A 14,448-nucleotide genomic window follows, 5' to 3' on the forward strand; every position below is an offset into this window, starting at 1 on the left:
CATGTCAATATTGACTATCCAAATGAGAGTCCAAAATAATAACCCAAACTGAAATCCAATATATACAAACACTTAAAGCTGACAATAAAGAAAAACAGCTAACAAACCTACTAAAAGTATTGCAGTATGGCGGCTATAGAATGTGCCATGTAATCCAACGTTCTAGATGACAAAGAGCTGTTGGTCATGGAAGGCAATGAATTTGGTTATTTTTATCTTCATTTCAAAAGCTGATGCTACAGATGGTTTTATCATGCTAGTAGGGGCTTACTTTTCTGCTTCTGTTGCTGTGCTGTTTACTGTATATTGAGCAAGAAGCCTTGTTTTTAGGTGATATCAAACCTGCAGTGCAGAGATCACTAATAGGCAGACCGCGGTTCGAGTCCAGACCCAGACACTGTCCAATGTGCATCGGGCCCTATAACCGATAAACTATGTAGAATTATGTAATTTCATTACGGTGCTGGTTAAGTGGCCGGGAAAACTCACAGACCAGTTGCTTGCGTTGTAACAATCAGACGTGATGCTACTCGACTGAGAAATTATCTTATATACTGTGCTATAAAAAGAGAAAACTGACAGTAAATGTTGGTGAAATATGTACATTGATTTCACATTCAGTTTTTGACTGTATAAGATGTTGATATTCCTACTGGGCTACTTCAGCAAACAGTATATGGCACCGAGTCATGACGCATTATGATTTTCCAGACCTTTGCTTGAGGAAATTTTCTTTATCTGGACCTTACTGAATTTTAATTAAAGACTGAATTTAAGACTCTCCTCTCCCCTCTTAATGCTTGACATGAACAGAGATTATAAATCACTTGTCTAATGCTGTTTGTAGAAACTATGAAATAGATCCATGCAGCCACACTTTTCACTCTGTTGCTGGTGCTCAAGCTGTCAGGAAACCGTTGCTGCAGGAAAGTAGTGCTTTTATATGCTTTTAATCACTATTTTTCATTTTTATTAGCAATCAAGTTTTATAGCCTTAGATTTGACACTTTGTTGTAGGCCTACTTAATATTTGTTTGGTAATGCAGATGGACATTTGTGGTGGCCAGAATTTCAGTGCATCTCAACTACATGTACATTGAAATGAGTATGCTTTATAGACTTTCATGTAATGTTTGCCAATATTGAATTTGTTCGAGTCAGATTGCTCAATCAAATTCAATATTATAGTGTCTTAAATAGGCTTTTCAGGCTTCTCAGGAGCAAGGTAGCCTGCTTCTCTCAGCTCTGAATGTGCTGTTACTCGTACTGCTAACTGTGTAACAGCTGTGCACTGAAATTTAACTGTACTTTAACTGTATTTTGACCAGTTAACTGTACCATGTCCTGATGAAAGGTTGTTGGCTTTACTGCATTCAAAACTTGGCCACTGCAGTTATCATGAGTTGTTTTGGACTGTGTTCATTTTCCAGGTTCCTAAAATGTGCCTTAATGACACAAGTTGTGCAATATAGTTTGTCACTTCAACATTAGTGGCATAAACAGAGTAAAATGGTTTTGGAGTAAAAGATCAGAATTTGATCAGATTTAATATATCTGAGACCGATCCACATTATTGACTACACTACTGATCTTTCAGGTCATATTAGGAAATCCCTACTCTCTTAAACCTTTTTGTAATAGTTGATTTCTTTTTCTCTTTATTTATCAGGCACACCTTCTGGCAGTACCGCAAAGAGAACCCCAAGTCCCGCGTGGGTGAGCCCCCTCCAAATGGCCTGCCAGGCTTCAACAGTGGGGTGATGCTGCTGAACCTGGAGGCCATGAGGCACTCAGCCCTGTACAACAAGCTTCTGGAACCTGAACGAGTGGCCCATTTGGCTGAACAGTACCACTTCAGGGGCCACCTCGGAGACCAGGACTTCTTTACCATGATAGGTATGGAACATACAGAGCTGTTCCACCAGCTGGCCTGTGGCTGGAACAGGCAGCTGTGCACCTGGTGGAGAGATCATGGCTATGGTGATGTCTTCCAGCTCTACTATCAATGTGATGGACCAGTTTACATTTACCATGGAAACTGCAACACTGCTGTACCTGATGACTGAGTGTCACAACATGTTTATATACCTCAAAGTTCATACCATCTCTTGCTAATGCAGCATTGTGCAGTGGGCCTTGACCAGATAGGTGGATCCAGGATTCAATAGGGATTTAATGAGGATCTCTACTATGAGAAAACTTGGTATACATTGTTTATTCACTTTGCATCAGATGCCATCACATGTTTAGCTCAAATATCATATTTTTTGGTGGCCACTACACCATCAGTTTTTTTAGTATTCCCTACATGACAGCTTTTTCTACCTTTTGCGATCATCCATTTGGCTTTTACCAAAATTTTGTAATGACTTCCAGTCAACAGAGTTACTCCTCTGCACTTCCCCATGCAAATGAGGTAACATTGCTTTTAATTTGAGCTCATTGAAGATGCACCATGCTGAGGCATTTGATCCAGCTGCTCTTTATCAAGCATGTGATTAGTTGTTTTCAAACAGCGGGGTGAAGAGCAATCAGTGCTTTTTCTCCACTGCCCTGTGATGCTGTGTTCTTGTGTTTACCGGTAGAGGCCTGTGCTGTGGCGTGTCATGCTGACTCTGGTTCCTCTATGCAGGCTAGTGCAGCCAGACAGAGTGGAGAGTGCTGGCACACATAAATTCCTTGTTTCCCTGCCTTTCATCTGTGCACATACAAATACAATAGCCCCCCCAAGCCATCCCCTCAAAGCAAGCAGCTGCTGTGTCCAGGTCAAGAAGACCCAACCACATGGGAGTATTTATGCAGTGCGTAGTTGGAGGTTGGGGGGGTGGACGAGCAAGCATGCTGACCCACTTTTCCAAGCACACCGTTCTTAGAAACCTGACAGACCAAACAGTCTCCAAGCGCCCTGCAAGTTCATGACTGCTGATGAGAATTAGGTTACTTTGGTTTGTGCATTATCGCAAAAAGCAGAACAGAGACGCCAAAACACCTTCAACATTCAACAGGCAGACCTTTCTCACTGTTGAGCCTCTGCGAGATTCCAGGAAAGCAGCATTGTTAGTGAGGTGCATGGATATGCCACAGAGGTGGGAAATGGGATTTCAGATATTCCAACAGGATTAACCTCCCCTCTGTGCAAAGAGCGGGCAGACTGCTAGATGTTGTGCTTGGCTGGCATTCATCAAGTAAGGCTACTTTTGGCAAGTCTCCCCCAGACTCGATGCAAGTATGCAATAATTTGCGCAGTGTCAGATCAATGGTGCTGAGAACCAGAAAGTTATCTTGCCTTTAAAGTCCTTTGTAATGAGTTCTCTGATGTTTTGCCAACAAGTCATGAGACTCATTCCTGGCGGTACTATGTTACTTCTCGGATATAGTGACGTTTTCTGAGTTGAAGCTAAGCCACATGACGCAACAGCACCAACAATCTCACATCAAGTCATAACTTTGAGAGCTTGAGTGGACAAAGTGGTCCATGATTAAACAGCATTCCGTCTTTTTCTGGGGTCCACCAGTCAAGGAATAGAAGTATTTTCACTTCTCATTTGACTTTTAATGAAACTTTCTTTTTTTTTTTATTGTTGTTGTTTTGTAGTATCTATTTGTGTTCTGTTTCTGTAATGAAGGCATTGTGTTCATCCTGATTATCCTGTCTGTCCATGTTGTTTTAACAGTTATTGTGAATTGAATGTTTTCGATCAAAGGAAAGAATTTTTTTTCTGTAAAAGTTTTACAGAACCACTTAAGCACAAAGATAATCTAAATGGAACATTTAAAGATTTAAATAGTGGATACACTTTCTGCCATTTAACATGAGCTTAGTAATGCAGACTTTGGGCTTTTATCAGAACTCGCATTAAGACACTATATATAAAGAATAGATTGATTTAAACACTTTATTGAACCAAACAACTCTTTCTTTGTTGTATTTTAGCCTGTGATTTTTCAACCTTCAAATGTGATAAACTATTTATGAATGTCAGCTGCAGAAGAACAGTTATGTCACAGAAGAAGAATGTATAAAAACCAAAGAGTAGCATTCCATCCGTTATTTTGACCCTGTCATCTGCACAGCTTCCACCTATCTTGTATGATTAGATATAGCCAGATTTTTTTGCACAATAATGGACGATTGACATTTCACGGACTTCCTAATGTATTCTATCTATTATTGTTAACTGTTGCTTTGTCTTGAATCATATTGGCCATTTGATATTGACACCCTTTACAATAAATATGTTTAAAAAATAACTCAAATCAAATAAGATTTGAAAGATTTCAGCATACACATTTAAGGAAGGGTTTAATATTTAAACTTCAGATTTCTACCCTCTTATTTTCTTTCTTTCTTTTTTTTTTTATCACTTTTGCTCCAGGCCTGACACATGTCTGGCTGTGCGTTCATATCACTCGGTACGACTGAGAAGATCCAGCACAGATTCTATGATAAAGACTGACTCACAAGACCCATTTCTGTCATCCATGCTCTCTCTCTCTGTGCCTCACTCCCTCACGTCTTTAGCCTGTAGCCCATATTTATTATGCACCCAGTTTGTTTCAAATGGCAATTCTAGTGAGTTGGTGCATAAAGAGAGATTATTATTTTTAGAACAATATTAAAATTATATTTCTCAATATAAAACATACTTATTATGAAATTGGATTGTCAGTTTTAAGGTTAGCATCACAACTGCAGGTTTGTGCCCAAAGTGGTACACAGTAGTTACACTAGAGTCTTTTAAGCTGTTAAATATTCACCATTAATACTGGGAGCCTTTTAGTTGTCGCAGTTTTAGTTGTTCTTGTTTTATGGGTGCAGAATATGATGTGTAAAGCATGAATAGCGTTCCAATGTCCATTAAATCATATATCGGTGCACACCTAATCTTGAGTAAAACTAAAGGGTGGCATGGATTTTTTCACCCACACAGCTTTAACAAAATGACCACACACATTGTCTGCAATCAAGACAGCAACCTAGTGAACGCTAACCTACTAAGCATATCCAGCACTCGCCTGCCTATTGACTGTTCTTTTACTCATCCAGTAATTTTTTTTTCTCAGTTTTAAGCAAATTTTTTAATACAACTCAATTTCGGTAGCATGCTGAAATTTCTTTATATTTTACACTTTTTCCCTGGAACTGTAAGGCCAAACTGTGCTCTAGTGCTTTGATTATTCGACATTAGAGAAGTTTGGATTACAGCTGATCTTTTGATGACGGGAGCAACATTTCACAGACTTCTTTTGTTTGTTGTCTTGTTGTTTTGGTCAAGCACCTGTTCTGCATGCTATACTTTCTTTTGATCTAGATCACATTTGACAAAGTGAAGTAATTTCAGCTACTGCTCTGTTGAATATTATACTGTTTTTGGATGGCGCTGCAAGTCCTACAAACACAAACCGATACCTATAGTAAGCGGATATGCAGACATTTTGTGTCTTCAGGGTGTATAATTTAGAGATGTAAATCACAGCTGTGAGGTCTGTTCTTATAATCTGCTTCATTATTGCCGTCATGCTGAAGAAAAGGAGGAGAATACAAGCAAGTGTGTGAGAAGGAAATGAAGACAGAGCTGACATTGGGTCAAACTCTCAGGCCTCTTTTCTACCTTTATGCAATATTCCTCTATCTAGCGGCTCACTTGTATGCCATAACCACATGCTTGTGTTTTTCACTGAGGGACGTTACACAGCATGCCATTTCATGACATGGCATTGGGAGTCCTCTCCACAAGCCCCTTCTTAAGGGGGTTATGGACGCTGTAGTCTTCATTTCATGATTATTTTTGTCCTCTGTCTCGCCAGCCGCCTTCTTTTGCGAGGTTAGTCATTTGGACTGTGCTTACACACACTGTAGGATGCAGGTGAGAGCACAACTGACCTACATAGTTGTAACACACTGACCCATTTTCCCTTGTAAGATAACATCTCAAAGGTTTAAAGCATCAGTGTATCTCATCCATGAGGTGTTCTGCTGTTTGGCCTATATATCTAGAAATAAGAAGTAAGTCACGTACATTATTCTTGACAAAAGTCAACGCGTGTGAAAATGGAGCTGCATTAAGGTGATTTGGTTTCTAAAGACAGCCATAAGATCAGTTTGATCTGCCTATTTGTCACCAGCTGAACGTAATTGAAACCCAGAGCACAGGATTTATCAGGAGGATATGGAGTGTCAGATTTTCATTTCACAGGTTTTTCTACAGATGATGGCAGAGAGAGGTATTAAATGTGTTATATTACTTTTCTAAGGAGAAAAAAATATTTCAGTGCTTATGAAGCTGGATTTCATAATAGCTTGCTATAATGAACATGTGACATTGTGACACTTGAGATTTGTTATAAATAGTAGTGGATTATTTTAAAAGTAAAACATTGTCATGATTCATGAAAGTAATTTGGTAAACAATGTATTACATCAGTCATTTTAATCTGGATAGCAGTCATTGACTAAGGTGAATATATATATGTGTGTGTGTATATGTGTGTGTGTATGTATATGTGTGTGTGTATGTATATGTGTGTGTGTATGTATATATGTGTGTGTGTGTGTGTGTGTGTGTGTGTATATATATATATATATATGTATATATATATATATATATATATATATATATATATATATATATAGATAGTGATTTTATTTTTTAATTATTTTTACTACAGGGTAGAAATTTGCAAAGTTCCCTTTTTGTGCATTCCATGCTTTTCTGATGCTTGTATCAGAGAGCCAGTAAACGAAATGAGAATGATATCGCTGTTTTCTTTGCTGATGCTGATGTCGACATTTAAAGCATAAAAATCAAGCCTATACTCTATACTTTTTTGCTTTAGAATGAATTATTTCCATTACTCCTCATTTTGCAGGCAGTATGTATGGCTATATGTTAGGGTTAATAGCTAAGAAACGGTTTCACTTACAAAGTATGGCAAAGCATCAGCAAGTGATCCTGTTTGTGCCCAAAATACCCCAAATTCCAGTGCTTATCCTGACATTATATCTCTGATTTTAGGCTTAATAGTTCGAGTAGTTTGGTTCAACTTGCACACATAAAAACACACATCACAGCAATCAGCAGGACCCTCTCTACCTATAGCGGTTTCATTTAGGCACGATAAAGCATCAGTAATCCAATTTGGAAAAAGACCCCAAATCCACTCATGTGCATGCAACCTTCCCTTTGTTACAGGTTTGAATTCATCCTTTTACAACCCCAATTCCAAATAAGTTGGGATGCTGTGTAAAATGTAAATAAATGTAAATAAAAACAAACAAAATGCAATGATTTGCAAATTAGATTTGCAGATCTCATAGGGAGAAACAGCAAACTTCAAATCCCAAATCTGTCCTAGTTAAAGCATATTGCCATATTGGGGGTGGAAAATGTTTTTTTTTTTTTGTTGTTGTTGTTTTCTTTAAATGTTGTACCTCTGATGACTCAGATAAAACACATTTTTGTATCTTCTGACATGGGTGACTAACTAATGGGTGGCTTTGGAAATGACCATTTTCTACTCTGTTGAAGTATCAGGACTTGCTTGTGCAGAATCTCCCAGACATACCTTATCTGGAGCTTTAAAGCACTTTCAAAGGAATTAGCACACTTAAACAAACTGAAGGAGAAAGTGAAGCAGATGTTTAGGAGAAAGTGTTGCTGTAACACAATGACAAATTAGTTGTGCTGCTAGCAAAGTTCCCACCACACAGCCGGTATCTTCTCACAATTGCAAAACCCATTGGATGACCCGGACCTGGCTGTATTGCAAATTATTAAATACTTGATATTCATCATCATATTATATCATATTATTATATCATGGCTAACATGTTAGCTTATCGCTAATCAATATGTTAACTGTCAATTTGACTGATGCAAGAAACCTTGTAACTGTAATTGACATATATATATATATATATATATATATATATATATATATATATATATATATATATATATGTATGTATGTATGTATGTATATATGTGTGTGTGTGTGTGTGTATATATATATAAAAATTATAATCTGCAAAATAGCCCAGGGATCTACTGAAGCTTAAAAAAGGTTCACATAACATGAACATGTAGAATTCATTGCTTATACTACTTGAACACTCTACTATTTTTTTTTTTTAAAGGATTGGTTCCTATTCATTCATTCTTTTTTCCCCTCCTATATCTGCTCTACAATTTTCTGCTGGTATCAGTCCAATACTGTTTACATCATCTTCAGAAAATACTCAAATGTGCATTTTTGGGAAATCTGGGGGAGCAATGAGAAGAACTGCTTTACCTCCCCAGTGCTCAAGACATTGCAAAGTGCAGTTTTATTCTTTCAGAAACAACATGATTTCATCCCTGGGGTTTTGTTCCCAATTGTAAGCACATGACCCTAGGAAAGCAGGACTGTACGAACTGCAGGGACACACAACCTCATGTTCGTCTGGGCTTCTGGGCACCTGAGGTGAAACATTAGAGAAGCTCCAGCAGAGAATGAAATATAACATGGCATCTTTGAAAATCCAATTATCCTTGTGAAAATCAGATGAGAGATGCCTCTGGATTGTGGCCAAATTAAAATAAGTGAAGCGCTGTGTTTGAAATTGAGTTTCAAAAAATTATGTCCTGGTATAATGAGATTGTATTTACCCAGGTGCAGTGGGTACATGGCTAAAGATTTTGCCATGAAGAGAACCAGCTAGGCTTTTTTCCTAATGAAGAAAGGTATATCCCTTATAGATTACAGCATGCAGACACTGGAAGGGATCTCGACTTTATTTTAATACCGGTCATACCTGCAATACCTCATATCCCTAATAATTTCACCACTGACATAAGCTGAACCAAACTGATCAATCTCCTCTCTCTCACTGCCATTTTATCACCGTGTGTGTAGAGAGGAGGGATTGCTAAAAGTGGCCTGCTGTTCACACACGTGCTGTCAGCTTATCAGGTCACCCAAAACTAGAGGTCAATCTGAATGAGATGGTTCCATAAGGCTAGGGACTCTAGAACATTGAGCAAATGCATGTCTCAAAGAGAAAAACACAAAAAATGACTCATTTAGACTAGTTATAGATGTGCCTGTGAAAAGGACAGCCAGTGTAAGTAATAGGTGAAGGACAGTACAACCCAATGAAGATGACCAATTCAAATAGCTGAAATGTTTATAAAAGAGGAAAAAAGTAGCAACGTAAAAGCCCAAGCTGTAGACCATTCTAGCTAAAGCGTACTGCCATGGTGGCTTGCTTGTTTTTTCCATTTACCTCTAGTGAAGCAGATCACTGGCAAAAAGAATGATGCAACTTTTTCTTTTTCTCAGGTGAATGATATTTTATACTTGGCTTTGGAAATGGCAATTTTCTACTGTGTTTGAAGTATCTGGTCTCTTTTACAGATACCCCAGGCATATCTTTTATTAACATCTGGGACTTTAAGTTTAAAGCACATTCAACGGAACTAGATCACTGCTAAAAAAAAAATAAATAATTGAAAGCTTGACAGCAGTAATAATAATGCAAGTCAAAACAGCCATTTAGATTTTCTCATAAATGGCACATGCCCGTAATACCCATTGGATGATATAGGTCTGATTGTGTATTGTATCATATATTATGGCTAGCATGATGGCTTGGCTCAAACAATAGCTTGTGTGTGTGTAGATAGATAGATAGATAGATAGATAGATAGATAGATAGATAGATAGATAGATAGATAGATAGATAGATAGATAGATAGATAGATAGATAGATAGATAGATAGATAGATAGATAGATAGATAGATAGATAGATAGATAGATAGATAGATAGATTTTAAAATTATGCAAATTATGCATTTTGTATAAATGACCTGCAAAAAGTAAAGTTTTGTAAAGATGACATTTGTATTGCTATTATATTTTTTAACATATTGCCATCCCTTGATGGGATGAATGGACCAGAGGGTGGGCAGGGGGAATGAAGCGCATTGAATGCTCTTACCAGCAGTGGAAGATGAATCTCACTGAGTCACTGCAGCTTGATACTGTTATCAAGCTGCAGTGACTCAGTGAGATTCGTCTTCCACTGCTGGTTTTTTGCTATCAGTATCAGCCAGCTTGAAATTAAATCTAAGCAGGGCTTGTGGATGGGCTTTTAACATTTTTGAGGAACGATAAATGCCCATCCATATAGGGCAATCTTTCAGCAACACATATCAGGATTTCTCCCATTTAAAGGTCAGTGGTGTCGGACTGTGATCACTGCATCACTCCTTGTTCATATTGGCAGAAGACATTGTACTTTTCCATTATGATGTATTTTTTCATCAGGGAGGAATTTTAATAAAATGTAATGGGTCAAAGAATGAACAATGCAGTTTAAGACTAGACTGAGCACCGGCAATTTGAGAAATGCACATCTTACTTATTTGCCATGTGTTCCATGTTAATAAAATCTGATAAAATAACATCTGTTCAACATCAGTTCGTTTGATTTTTCATAGTCCTGAGATCCTGTATCCACTATGTCATGAATAAATACATGAAGACTTGACTGAGTTAGACTTAATGATGCTTAATGTTGCTTCATCTTCATTAGCAAAATATGGCATAACTTATTCTAAGACAATTTCCACTCACACACATACACAAACATCTACAGTTTTCTAGAGTTCTGTACAGAATCATGTGTAGAGGAAGATGTACATTATTTTTTGAGAGAGTAAAACTCACCAAGGTCAAAAAGTGCTCCTTTTCCAGCTGCTGGAACATAGGCTAGCATTGTTGTTTCCATGTTAGCTAACATTACATTACAAAATCTTTAAAAAAATAATAGTTAACACTTCAAGATGCTGTTTCTATTTACATTGGAATTTATAGGGGGTTCATGTAGTTTGGTAATACAGTTATGCTGTTGCCTCGCAGCAAGAGGGGCCTGTGTGTCTACCCTGTAATGAACTGGCAACCTGTCCACAGTGATTCCTGCCTTTTGCCCAATGACCACAACGTGAAACTTTCACATCCCTTTTGATCCTCACCTGGAATAGTGCATAAAATGTATATTTTCTACTGAAGTCAGACATCCTGGACTTAAACACACAGAACTCACTGTTATGTTACTACAGCTGTTATTGGAAGAAATTTTGTATGTTAGCTGTACATTTGGAGGTATGAGTATTTAGGCAGTAATCTTGGCTCATTTAATTAAATATATAAGAACATCTACTGTTTGCCTCATTGTGCATTTCAATGTCTGATGTCAGTCATTCAGTCAATCTGTGACTCAGTAAGAGACAGCAACTTGGATAGGCTGACCTGCCTCGCAGTCCAAAACAACTACATACAGAATTCTGTTCTATGAGTAGTAGTATTCAAATGTGTAATACTTAAATAAAAAGCTAATATAATTTAAATGGAGTGTATTTGCTTGGCTCTGTCATCATTTCTTTGAGATACTGCTTAAAACATGTACAATACAATATATGTTAATGCACAAAAGGTAATTACAGTAATTCACTTCAAATGTGCTATACTGTATCCAAATGTAAAATGAGTCTTCCTCAGCCCTTTTCTTGTACAAGTCCTTCACTTAAATCATTTTGTGTACATTCCACATTTTGACTCTTATTCAACTTTATGGCATCTTACTATGCAATATGAATTACTGAAGTCTATGCAAGATGAATTACTGATTCTAGCTGAGGTGGTCATGTTTTAGTCCACAGTTGTATTGACAGCTGTTATTTTGATTTGTGTATTGCAGGCACAAAAACAGTGAATCTGCTGTAGGCTTATAGATTGCCACTGATGATTGACATCGGTTCATATTGGTTTTGAATCTCATTTGGATCAGCATCTGGAAGAAAAGGTTTGCCGAGGCAGGCTGAGGTGGGCGGTTATTCGACTGTAAAAAAAAGTCAGCTGTTGAATGGAATATTGAGTTGCAGGAAGTCTGAACTGGATGGCTACTGCTGATTGGTCTGTTTTGGAGATGCCTTTTGTTGAGGCTAATGCCTTCACCTTTGAGCACCTGCTCTTTAATGTGATCTCATCTGCAGGGAACATCAGGTGCTTCATCAAGTGCAATTCCTAGGATTTCCAGTGGTAGAAGCTACCTTTAAACACTGGCATAGGCCCAACTTCTCCCACTCAAAATGTAACTTCATATAAGAGAAAGTGCACAGCAGAGCAGTGAAAGGTGAAAGCATCCTGTTTTCCTGTACTGTTTTCCAAGAACATCATAAAGCCTCCCAGTCTCTTCCTTCTCATGAATTGGGTACAGATTTAGCCAACCTGCACTCAATCTAATGATATGCAAGACACTAGTATTGCGCATGCACAATGTTTCTATTTTCACCTTTAATAAGCTTCTGAAATCAATTTCCCTGCCATGCTTCAACAGGCCAAAGACTGTGTGACCATTAGTCACATCAGAAACTTAGCAAATAATAATTAGACTTGCCTATTGTGTGAAATTGCTGTCCTAGATGACACTGAATGTCAGTTGTTCCACTGACGTTTATTTCCGGATGTTGCTTTGGCTCACCAATATGACTAATGCTGTCATGTTGTTCAGAGCAAAATGTAATATGAAATATAGGTCAGCATCTGGGGGGGGCTTTCACACTTTTGGACTCTGTGTTCTGAGTAGCTAATAGATGTGGCGCCAATGGCTTTAGGCCCTCTTGAAACAGCCTCCCTGCACATCAGTCCACGGGCTATTTGGAGATTTTGCTATTATAGCATTTTATACAGTGCTGAATCCTTAAAATATTTTTTTCAATACACATTAATGTGAGCTAAAGAGTTGATGTGGGGTAGATGTGTAAACTTGTTTAACATGCTCTGTCCTGTTTTGGTATCAAAGTTGACAGTGGTTCACTGTAAAAGTGTGTTTGAGTTGTGTTATTTAAGCTGATCATTTTAAAATAAAAAAATAATAATTTAACGTCAATTCATGCAGTAAAATTGCAGTGTCACTCATACCACCACTTCAAACAATGGTGTGTTATCATGAATACCATGGTGGCTGTGATGTTATTCCTGATAATAAAGATCTTTGAATTTATATAGCCATTTTGCTTTTATATAACAGTTCTGCAAAATAAATAAAAAATAAAGCAAAGATGCCCCAAATATTATATCAAAGTTGTTTTAATATTGGCAGTTATTTCTGGCAAAAAAGTAGCTTCTTTTTGTGTAACAGAAAAAGTTGGTTTTATACACGGCCATTTGCTGGATATTCAATGTTCTCAATTTTCCATTAAATAAATGGTCAAAAATTACGTATATTCTTGCTCATGAAAGATAGTGAAGAAACTACAACCAAATATGTTTACAAAATGTTGTTCATTATATTTTGCTGTATTAATGTCCTGGAAACATAGATCACAGATGCTTTGGTCACCAAGGAATGCTTTAGTCAATGTTTAGGCCATTTATTTCATGAGAAATTGAAGAAAGACATTCAATATATAACTATCATGCTGCCTCAGATAGAGACGTCATAATATCAGGTTCAGCTCAGCTTTTTCGTTTCTTCAGTACATGCCACAATAATCTGAATATTGTTTTGTTCCAGCCAGTCTGTAAAACATTTCCTAGTTCACCATATTTGCTGATTTGTATTGTTGGTTTGTCTAATTGATATAAATTGTTCTGCAGTCACAGTTGTTGACTCAATCACTACATCACTTTGATGTAGTCCTGTTGTATATTTCTTGAGAATCTGACAAAAATGGTTTGTAAAAGTCATATAATGAAATTATTTTCTGTGTTTGTATGCAGTAGAGTAGAAATGTACTAACAACTGCAAAGCAGTCATTACTGGTGCTCAGCAGAATGACACAGTTAGAAATATGCCGTTATCACAAATTACAGCACAGGTAACGCAGCTCAGACACAGGCAATATGTGAATGAACCTATCTGAGTGTATGGGAAAGAGAAAGGCAATCAGGGCTTGGTGCATAGCAGTGCTATGATGCTGAATTGTGGTCGACTCCCTTTCCAAATGTTGGCTGTCCTCCAGTCCATTCCAGCCCCCAGGTTAATTAGTGGTCAGCTTCTTTACATACATGACAACACTACATCCATCTGAATGTCTGATAACCTCAGGGTTGGGGAAAAAAATGTATTTTGTCACATTCTTACTCAATTAAAAATTGGAAGTGTAGAGCCAGAAATATACCTAAGTAAAAAATGTATTGACTTTAAAACATACAAACATAAAAAAGGTAAATGTTGTAACAAATCAATAAAGAATTTTCTGGCATTTAATGTGGTGGTGATATGGTGACTTATCTGTGATACTAGTTTTGCAAATTATCATAATCATGGGAGGTTTTATTTTACATAGATTTAAAAATTTAGAAAAAATTTTCATGGGTGTATCCTGCCTTCTGCCCATTGACTGCTGGGATAGGCTCCAGCACCACCCGCCCCTGCGACCCTGAGGGAGAAATGGCTTAAA

At 37.4% G+C, this 14,448-nt stretch overlaps 1 protein-coding gene across 2 annotated transcripts in view; it reads left to right on the plus strand.

Annotated features, from left to right (window-relative positions):
• Window positions 1–14,448, plus strand: part of xxylt1 (xyloside xylosyltransferase 1) — a 125,448-nt gene that overhangs the window by 57,144 nt on the left and 53,856 nt on the right. The window contains exon 5 of one of the 2 annotated variants that reach the window (XM_037545362.1): window positions 1,670–1,896. In XM_037545362.1, the coding sequence (XP_037401259.1) occupies window positions 1,670–1,896 (227 nt within the window). Of the gene's footprint in view, window positions 1–1,669; window positions 4,252–14,448 lie in introns of those variants that run through there. The other variant, XM_017699466.2, reaches the window with a different exon arrangement.

Source organism: Pygocentrus nattereri, chromosome 15 (genome assembly GCF_015220715.1).
Source record: "Pygocentrus nattereri isolate fPygNat1 chromosome 15, fPygNat1.pri, whole genome shotgun sequence".
NCBI classification, from domain to species: domain Eukaryota; kingdom Metazoa; phylum Chordata; class Actinopteri; order Characiformes; family Serrasalmidae; genus Pygocentrus; species Pygocentrus nattereri.